This window comes from Perognathus longimembris, chromosome 1 (assembly GCF_023159225.1).
Source record: "Perognathus longimembris pacificus isolate PPM17 chromosome 1, ASM2315922v1, whole genome shotgun sequence".
Taxonomy (NCBI): Eukaryota; Metazoa; Chordata; class Mammalia; order Rodentia; family Heteromyidae; genus Perognathus; species Perognathus longimembris.
Window position 1 is genome coordinate 132,615,545 of NC_063161.1, and position 10,764 is coordinate 132,626,308.

Genomic DNA, 10,764 nt, shown 5'->3' on the forward strand with positions numbered 1-10,764 from the left:
CCCATCACGTGAACCCCATTTTAGAATCGAACCCTGAGCCAATCAGATTTGTACCTGTGTTCTAATCTTGCTTGCACAGCTGATTGTTGTAACCTTGTTCTTTGCCTTTATAAGCCCTGTGTAATCACAGCTCGGGGCTTCCTCCTAACCTCCGCTGTGTCGGTGGGTAGGACGAGGCCCGAGTTGGCAGCTCGTTAAATAAACCCTTGCCTTGCTTTTGCATTTCGGAGTGTCTGAATCTCGGTGGTCTTCTTGGGGGTGGTCTTGCAACTTGGCACAACATTTGGGGTTTCGTCCGGGATAGCCCCAGAGACCCCGAGATCCCAGACTCCGAAGGTAAGAAAACAGCGCTGTTCATTTGTCTTGTCCTGTAATGTGCCTGTTTGTTTGTCTTGCTTTTGCTTATTTCTTGAAGGGGTTGTCGAAGCAGATGTACTTACTTGACAATCCTGGTGAGACCGGGGGATGTCCCAGACTCTTCACCCTTAAAGGGGGATCTCTGGAGCCCCGCTTTCAACTTGAATTCACTCTTTCTGCATCCTTGCAGGGGGATGTGTGGGCCAACTTGGGAAATCTCCAGTTTTTCTTGTTCTTGATCTTGCCTATGTTTTTTTCCTTCTGTATTAATTGTTTTGGTTTCTTTTCTTTTGTAGCCTTTTGGACTAAACATCTGATCAGAGCTATGGGTAACGTTCTATCTTGGGGTCCTCCATCTAGCCCCCTAGATTTGACTCTAGTTCACTGGAAGGAGATCAAGGAGATAGCTCAGAACCGAGGTGTGGCCCTTAAGAAGGAAAAGTGGATTACCCTGTGCAAGTCAGAATGGCCCACCCTTGAGAGAGTTAATTGGCCACCTGAGGGAAGCTTTGACATCATTAAGATCAGTACCTTACAAAGCCTAATCGAAGCCCCTCGTTCAGGCTATATAGACCAGATTCCTTATATAGACACCTGGAAAGAACTAGTTGACAGGGACACTCCAGCTTGGGTTCGGCCTTTCTTACCAACTCCCTCCTCCACTCCTTCCCCTACCCCAATATTCACTCAAAAAACACGGGGTGCCAAGAGAGAACCTAAGAGGGGAGAAAAGAAATTATATCCACCTGTCCTCCAGGGAGGAAGCACAGAGGAGGAAATGCTTCCCCCTCCATACGCCCCACCCCAGTTAACTCTCCAAGAGGAGGACTCTGAGGAAGATGTTTCAGCTGTGCCCTCCGCCCCGGAGGGCCCCGCTCAATCAACTCGCCGGCGCCAAAGAATTACATCTCTTCACAAATCTACTACCCTTCCCCTACGCCCTATAAGTCCTGTGGATGCGGACGGTCGACAACAATTCCAATACTGGCCATTTGCTACTAGTGATCTTTACAATTGGCGTGCCCAAAATGCCCCCTTTTCTGAGAAACCTCGGGACTTAATTCGCTTGTTTGAAACTATACTTTTCACTCACCAGCCCACTTGGGATGATTGTAGCCAGCTTTTACAGGTACTTTTCACCAATGAGGAGAGAGGTCGTATTCAAGAAGCGGCCCGGAGACTTATCCCTGGCCCCAACGGAGCACCCATCACGGATCCTGCCTTGATTGATACCTATTTTCCCCAGACCCGACCAGCATGGGACTACAATACGGCTGAAGGTAGGGAGCGACTCCTTGTCTATCGCCAGGCTCTGCTGGCAGGTCTCAAGGCGGCGGCTCGCCGACCTACAAATATGGCCAAAGTTTATGATATCAGACAGGGAGAAAGTGAAAGTCCGGCAGCATACCTTGAGCGTCTTATGGAAGCCTTTAGTCAATACACCCCATATGATCTTGAGACCCAGGAATCTGCTCAGATGATTATGTTTGCCTACGTAAATCAAGCCGCACCGGATATAAAGCGGAAATTGCAGGCTCTAGACAGGCTTGGGGAAAAATCTATTAGGGATCTAGTAGCAGTGGCGGAAAAGGTTTATAATAAGAGAGAAACAGGAGAACGAAGACAGGAAAGGAGTCTGGCTAGGATTTTGGAACAACAACAGAAGGAACTCAGGGAAATCCTGACCTCTATGCAGGCAGGAAACTTTAGACAGTCCTCCTCTCCAAGTAAGGAGCAAAAGCCCAAACCCCAACCAAGGATGGGGAAGAATCAATGTGCTTATTGCAAGAAGGAGGGGCATTGGATCAGAAACTGCCCAGAGCTAGCCCAGAAAAAGGAGGAAAAACATAAAGTAGGATCAAGAGTGTTGTCAACCTTAGAGATGGCTGAGGACAGTGACTGAGGGAGTCGGGGTTCAGATCCCCTCCCTGAGCCCAGGATAACATTAAAAGTGGAGGGGAATCCAGTCATGTTCATGGTAGATACGGGAGCAGAAAATTCAGTATTACTAGCCCCGAGAGGGCCGATGTCCACTAAAACAACATGGGTCCAAGGTGCAACGGGCACTAAACCCTATAAATGGACTACTCAAAGAACAGTGGACTTGGGAGCGGGCCAGGTAACCCACTCGTTTTTAGTCATCCCTGACTGCCCCTATCCATTGCTTGGACGTGACCTCTTAACGAAAATGAAAGCTCAGATACAGTTCACAGACAGTGGGATTTCTGTGACGAACTCAAGAGAAAAGCCTGTTAGTATACTAATAACTAGCAAGTTAGAAGAAGAGTATAGGCTATACCAGCATCTCAAGCCCGAGTCTCCAGAAAATGAGTGGCTACGGGCGTTTCCCCAAGCATGGGCAGAAACTGGGGGAATGGGACTGGCAAAACATCGTCCTCCAATTTTTGTGGAACTTAAAGCCGGAGCTGACCCAGTAAGAGTTTGCCAGTACCCTATGTCACTAGAAGCAAAGAAAGGGATCACTCCTCACATCAGAAAATTATTAGATTTAGGAGTTCTGAAGCCCACCCAGTCAGCCTGGAATACTCCATTATTGCCTATAAAAAAGTCTAATTCCAATGATTATAGACCAGTGCAAGACTTGAGAGAAGTTAACAAGAGAGTAATGGACATTCATCCAACAGTCCCAAACCCATATACCCTGCTGAGCTCCCTGTCACCGAGCCATGTGTGGTATACTGTGTTGGATCTAAAGGATGCTTTCTTTAGCCTGCCCTTAGCCTCACAGAGCCAAAGCTACTTTGCATTTACTTGGCACGATCCTGAAATCGGGATAAGCGGTCAATTGACCTGGACCAGGCTGCCTCAAGGATTTAAGAATTCGCCTACAATCTTTGATGAGGCGTTACATGAAGACCTAAGTGAGTACCGCTCCCAAAATACTGAAATAAGTCTATTGCAATATGTAGATGATTTGTTAATAGCTGCTCCAGACAAGGATAGTTGTTTAAAGGGAACAGCTAGGCTCTTAAAGACTCTTGGCAATTTGGGCTATAGGGCCTCCACTAAAAAGGCACAAATTTGTAAACCTGAAGTCACCTATCTGGGCTTCATATTAAAAGAGGGCAAGCGTTGGCTGTCAGATGCACGTAAAGAGACTGTGCTAAAAATTCCTGTGCCTAAGTCAGCGAGACAAGTCAGAGAATTCCTGGGAACGGCGGGTTTTTGCCGGCTGTGGATACCTGGGTTCGCTGAGATGGCCAAGCCTTTATATGAAGCCACCAAAAACCTCCCAGAATTTCATTGGACTGAGCAGATGCAAAAAGCCTTTGAGGCAATCAAGAAAAGCCTTCTAGAAGCCCCAGCCTTAGGCCTACCTGACGTGAATAAACCATTCACATTGTTTGTGGCCGAAAAGAAAGGAATAGCAAAAGGGGTGCTCACCCAGCCAATTGGGCCCTGGAGACGACCGGTCGCCTATTTGTCAAAGAAATTGGATCCTGTCGCCGCTGGGTGGCCTCCGTGCTTAAGAATAATAGCTGCAGTAGCCCTCTTGGTAAAAGATGCAGATAAGTTGACTCTGGGACAGAATCTGACTGTAGCCACTCCACATGCTCTAGAGGGGGTGCTAAAACAACCACCTGACCGATGGATGAGCAATGCCCGCATGGTCCATTACCAAACGTTGTTACTTAACCCGGCACGTATCAGCTTCTGTGTACCAACAGCATTAAACCCAGCAACTCTGCTGCCGGATCCGGATCTGGAAGCGCCCCTGCATGATTGTGACCAGATCCTGGCCCAAACACATAGCCTCCGGCCAGACTTGCTGGATTTGCCGCTATCACATGCCGAGCACACCTGGTTCACCGATGGCAGCAGCTTCATTCGAGATGGAAAAAGGTATGCGGGTGCGGCGGTTACTACGGACACTGAGATATTGTGGGCAGAGGCACTCCCTCAGGGGACTTCTGCACAAAGAGCAGAACTAGTGGCACTAACAAAAGCTTTACAGATGGGAAAAGGAATGAGACTAAATATCTATACGGACAGCCGGTACGCTTTTGCCACTGTACACATCCATGGAGCCATTTACCAAGAAAGGGGGCTACTGACAGCTGAAGGAAAGGCCATTAAAAACAGACAGGAGATTTTAAGCCTCATCCGGGCCCTATGGGAACCAGCAAAGATTGCCATTATGCATTGCCCGAGTCATCAAAAGGGAGTTGATTCGGTGACTAGAGGGAATAATCTGGCTGACCAGGCAGCTAAGGAAGCAGCCCTCCATCCCAGAGCAGAAGTATTGACTGTAGTAGACCCAGGACCACGAGCTTTGCCTCCTGTACCCCAGTATTCCCAGGAAGACTTGGAGTGGATAAAAAAAATTCCCATGACCCACAAAACCCTGGACAGAGAAGGAAACGATGACTGGTGGAAAACTGGTGAAGGGAAACTTATCTTGCCACAAAGGCTAGGTAAGGGGATCCTTAAAAGAATCCACCAAGCTTCCCACATGGGAACCCGAAGAATGCAGGACTTGCTCCGACATTCCAAAGTAAAAATTAGACAAGGAGATCAACTTATTGAAAATATTGTTAAAAATTGCAAGGCCTGTCAGCTTACCAATGCCCCCAATCAACAAGTTACTAAAGGAGCTCGCTTCCGTGGGGATAGGCCAGGCGTGTATTGGGAAGTAGATTTCACAAAAATCAAACCTGGAAAATTTGGATACAAATATTTGCTAGTTTTTGTAGACACCTTTTCAGGATGGGTGGAAGCCTATCCAACAAAGCATGAAACTGCGAATATAGTGGCTAAGAAGATCCTGGAAGAAATCCTACCCAGGTATGGCTTCCCATCCACCATTGGGTCGGACAACGGACCGGCTTTCGTTTCAAAAGTAAGTCAGGGAATAGCCGCTGCACTGGGGACAGATTGGAAATTGCATTGTGCTTGTAGACCCCAGAGTTCAGGACAGGTAGAGAGAATGAATCGGACTCTAAAAGAGACCTTAACTAAATTGGCCTTAGAGACTGGCGCAGACTGGGTGTCACTCCTTCCTTTTGCTCTACTTAGGGTAAGAAATTCTCCCTATCAACTTGGCTTTACTCCTTTTGAAATAATGTACGGGTACCCTCCGCCCATTATCCCTAGCCTTCAGACTGAATTGCTCACTGATTTGGATGATATTGAATTTTTGTGTAAACTTGATTATTTGCAGCTCGTGCACAAGAAAATGTGGCCCCAACTCAAGGCATTATATGATTCTGCTTCTGTCCCTATCCCCCATTTATTCAGGCCAGGAGATTGGGTGTTCGTCCGGAGGCATAACTCCAAATCCTTAGAACCACGATGGAAGGGACCCTACGTGGTGCTACTGACTACTCCCACGGCCCTTAAAGTAGATGGCGTCACCACTTGGGTCCATTGCTCCCACGCCAGGCCAGCTGACCCCTTTGCCCTGGATGACAACTACCGTGATGGAACATGGGAGGTCTCCAAGCACCCAACTCAGCCGCTTCGCCTTCGCCTCAAGAAAAGAAAGTTAGACTGAATATTGTTATAATTTTCTTTTTGCCTTCTTTCCTTACTACCCTGGCTAGTGTTGATGTCATTTTGGCAGCTCACTCCAAAGTGAGGTGACCCCCTTATTTTAGGTAGTTTTGAGCTTGCTCAGGAATACGGGTATAGCCACCCGACCCTTAGAGCACAGTTGAGAAGTTTATGTATTATTTTGTTGCTTACATTTGGATACTAAACACTATAGAGCTAATGGTAAGTCTGTATAGCTGAAAGTTAATTTTCAGTTTGCAGCAATCCTGCAGTCCCTTGGAAAAGTAGACTAAGGTTATAGGTTCCTGGCTAGGTAAGGTCAACGCCCCTGAGTCAGCCTGAAGAAATTACAGAAGATGGATGATCTTCACCCATCAGCCCCCCTTTAAAATCAAGGGACCAGAGTTGTTTTTGTGAAGATGAGGCAGGATAAACTAGAGGCATGCAAAACAGAGGTACAGAGACTATTCTTGTAAGAAATGGTGACAGGCCCTTTGGTTAGTACATTGGGCCCTACTGGCCCATGCCTTACCTCTATATCATCCCCTAGACATGCAAGCCATTGAAATGGACAGAATGGAGCCATGATTGGCTCCCAAGGTACCAAAAAGAAAAAGGGGGAAATGAGGTGCCAGACTTTGAAGTCAGGCCCCATCACGTGAACCCCATTTTAGAATCGAACCCTGAGCCAATCAGATTTGTACCTGTGTTCTAATCTTGCTTGCACAGCTGATTGTTGTAACCTTGTTCTTTGCCTTTATAAGCCCTGTGTAATCACAGCTCAGGGCTTCCTCCTAACCTCCGCTGTGTCGGTGGGTAGGACGAGGCCCGAGTTGGCAGCTCGTTAAATAAACCCTTGCCTTGCTTTTGCATTTCGGAGTGTCTGAATCTCGGTGGTCTTCTTGGGGGTGGTCTTGCAACTTGGCACAACACCACTTCACCCAGCTTCTTCAGTTGAGATGTGTTCTCTTAAAATTCTTGCTCCAAATCTCGGCCTCCCTCATAGCTGGGATGTCAGGCACAAGACATTAGCCTGGCAGTTCTGTATTCTTTAACTGACCTGTGATGGCATCTCCTATTCTGGCTTTCTATCATGGCTGCAACTTGTACCAAGTCCAAGTTTCCAGGGTCATGCAGAATGAATCAATGCAATGTCAAGATCCAATTCTCCTGTCAACCTTTAGTCAATAAAAATTTCTACCAGGTGGCCTTTGGCCTTTGTCAATTGTATTTTATGCTGATGACTGTCACTAGACATCTTGATCGTGTGTTGGGTATGTAACTGAGAGCTTACCTTTATTTTATAAGCTAAACATCTGAAAATTTTGTGAGCAAGTAGATGAACTAGAGTAGACAACAGGAGAGAAGGAAGAGGGGAGAAATGAGGAGAGGGTGAGTGATGGAGGCTGAGACATATAAAGAAACAGACACCAAGAAGGTTGAGCAGTTCTGGCTTATTGGTTGCTCTTTTGACTTTTCATCAAGGTTTAAATATGTTGGAATCACCCAAGTATGGTGGCCCATGCCTATCTGTAATCCTAGCTACATGGGAGGTATAAGTAGAGGATTTCAGTCCCGTCTGAGCCAAGGAAAATATGCAGACTCTATCTAAAAAATAACTAAAGCAAAAGGGTGTGCCATTATATAGTCAACACAGCTATTAATCTTTGTCCTTTCATCTGATTAGAGAAGAATTTAGGCAACATTCAAAGTATAATGAAAGTGATAGGGGAAGTTTATTCAAGGTTGAAGTATACCACTCCACCAGAGTGCAAGAGCAAGTCGAGAAGGGAGTGAGCTGGAGTCAGTGCCAAGACAGTCCAGGATCCCTGCTGAGCAGGTGGAGGATGAATATGACCTTTAAGGGGGCACCAGGAAAAGCAGATGAGCCATAGGGTAGAGCTGGGGCAGTTCTTCATTTGGCTAAGACTCTGATGGGCAGGTTGATTGAAACAGGTGCACTTGTACAATGCCCAAGTTTGTCAGGGCCTGCTGGTTTTCTGTGCTTCAAAATGGGCTAGAGTTTGTCTTTCCATGGCATGCCAGTGCCATGTAATGGATCTTTCTCTGCTTTTTACCTCCCCCACCCCCCGCCACTGTTTTGCTTGCTTGTTCGCTTGCTTTTGCTGGTCCTGGGGCTTGAACTCTGGGCCTGGTTTCTGTCCCTGAGCTCCTTTTGCACAAGGTTAGTGCTCTACCATGTAAGCCATACTGCCACTTCTGGCTTTTTCTTTGATCAATTGAAGATAAGAGTCTCATGGGCTTTCCTGCTCAGGCTAGCTTCCAACTATGATCCTCAGATCTCAGCCTCCTGAGTAGCTATGATTACAGACATGAGCCACCGGTGCCTGGCCACCATGTCTCTTGACTAAATATAGGGGTGAGTAACTAGATCTGGCAAGTGAAACTCTTGGAATTAGAGCTGGTAGGTGGGGCGGGTGGGGGGGGAGTTGGAGCGGGTGTCAAGAAACTCTGGTTTTACCAGTACCACCAAAATAAAAAGTAAAAGGGTAGTGTGTGTGTGTGTTGCGGGGGGCGGGGGGTGGTGCTCACCAGTACTGACTTGCACTCAGAGTCTGGGTGCTCTCCCTTACTTTTTTTTTTTTTTTTGGTATTTTTTTTTTTGGCCAGTCCTGGGGGTTGGACTCAGGGCCTGAACACTGTCCCTGGCTTCCTTTTGCTCAAGGCTAGCACTCTGTCACTTGAGCCACAGCGCCACTTCTGGCCATTTTCTGTATATGTGGTGCTGGGGAATCGAACCCAGGGCCTCAAGTATACGAGGCAGGCACTCTTGCCACTAGGCCATATCCCCAGCCCCTCCCTTCTTTTTTTGCTCAAGGCTGGTTCTCTACCACTAAAGCCACACCTCCATTTCCAGCTTTTTGGTGGTTTCTTAGAGATAAAAGTTTTTCTGCCTGGGGTTGGCTTTGAACTACAATCTTCAGATCTCAGCCTTTGGAGTAGCTAGGATTACAGGTGTGAGCCACTGGCTCCTGGCTGGCAATTACTCTTTAAGCTTGAAGCCAGCAATGCTAAATTGGCTTGTCTGGAAAGTGGGCTGTGCATGGCCCTGGGGAGCTGGGTGTGGAATGGAAAGGCAGTGTTTTTCCCACGCTTGCAACATTTTCTTCCTCAATTCCTGAGGCTCTGTGCCTGAAGCTGTCATACTTTCCTACCTGCTAATTTCCTCTCCTGGGAGCCCACACATATCCAAGAAAGGCTCAGGAAACCCTGGAATTGGGGCTCTGCCTCTGAGTTCTCACCTCCTAAATGAGGGCCTCAGTTTTCCCATGTGTGAACTGGGTGTGGCAAATCCTTGCCACTGGGATGGATGTGGCAGCTGGGCTCTTCTCAGAATTAAGGCCTCTATCCACTGACTCTTGAACATTAGATCCCAGCTTTTTGCCAGCTCATGGATGGTTCTAGACAAATGAGAACCCTTTGGCTGGAGCCCCATGCAGCGCTCAATCTCTGACATCATTCTGGGCTTTTTATCACCTTGCTTCTCCCTGCTGTGTTCAGTTCTCCCCTTTGGGGTTTCCATCCTCTGGTCACTGTGCCAGTAGGGATGGTTTTTCCTTAAAGTGGAGCTGGAGTCTTTTTATCAAAGAGAAAACCAGGTTCTCAATATGAGCAGAACTGCCTGGGGCTTTGTGCAAAGGCTGAGCTGTTTGCAACAAGTGGAGGCTCACGGGGCAGAGATACCTGACACTGTGGGTTCTTACCATGTGCCAGCTCCAAGATGGATTTTCTAAGGCGAAAATCCCAACTACCCTGCAGAAGGGCTTTTGTTCAAATCTTGCTTATAGAAAAACTGAGGCTCAGGGAGTTTTAGTGGCTTGTTGAAGACCCAGCATCTCAGCCCAGCTTCTCTTTGTCCTAGGAGGAGTCTCAGGCTAGTCCTGGAATCTGCCCAGCTGAGGGGTCTCCTTTGGCCTAGAAGCGTTTTGCGCAATCCCAGCAAGCCATCACTTCCACAATTCTCAGGGCTCTGGACAGCAGCTCCTGACTTCTTAGACCTCTTCCTGCTAGGTGCCTTATAAGAAACAGAGAGAGAGAGAGAGAGAGAGAGAGAGACATAGACACAGACACAGACACAGACACATACAGACACAGACACACAGAAAACATATCACAGCCCGGCAGTTCCCAGATTGGGTTAAGCAGAATAACCATAAGCTCTTGACTGCCATTCAGAATCTTGTTATTTTAGAAAATGAGACCTTAGGAGATAATATGGTCCTGCCCCTTATTGTCCAGAAAGGAGACAGCACCTGCCCAGGGTCACCTGGGCCTCCAGAGGGCACAAGATAGATTCCCTCTTCATCCACCGTGGCTCAAAGGTCAATACCCGCAAGACTCCTGGGCTTTGTAAAAAGCTTTTCTTCCTTTGCTCCTCCTCCCTTTAAATCTCCCATTTAGAGTCACTTTCTGCTTTTCCCTTGATAAGAATTTCACAGCAATTCACACACCCTGAGGGGTGAATGCATAGCAGATTGCTGGAGCCAGCCTGTAATTATCCATCCTTCTGCTTAGAGGAGGGGAGAATTCACTAGCAGTCTGATAGAATGCTGTTGGTTCTGGCTCTGTCATGCCTGTTGCCTGAGCACCCACTCTGGGCCAGCTCTGTGGGGGCCTTTGGTAGGGGACACAGAGCTCAATCTCCAGTGGGGAACTGGAGGTGGGGACAGTTAGTTAGGAACAGGGAGAGGCAGGACTTGTGCCCAAGGGACCGGCCACAAAGACCTGCAAAGGTGGGTGGGGTATGGATATGAAGGGCTGCAAGGCTAGAACTTTATACAGCTAGGCTTTATACAGCATGAATAAGGTATGAGGGAGGAATTAAGAGAGGTTTTTGCCACACAGTGTGATTGCAAATCCCATAGATTATAA

At 47.5% G+C, this 10,764-nt stretch overlaps 1 protein-coding gene across 1 annotated transcript; it reads left to right on the forward strand.

Annotated features, from left to right (window-relative positions):
- Positions 1-1,435: 1,435 nt before the first annotated feature.
- On the forward strand, positions 1,436-7,735 carry LOC125352890 (the record flags this gene model as incomplete). Its single annotated transcript, XM_048348287.1, is given in 3 exon segments — positions 1,436-5,138; positions 5,141-5,163; positions 7,640-7,735. Coding segments are annotated over 3 exon segments (3,822 nt in total), but the record flags the coding sequence as incomplete, so codon positions are not given.
- Between the last annotated feature and the right edge of the window lie 3,029 nt (positions 7,736-10,764).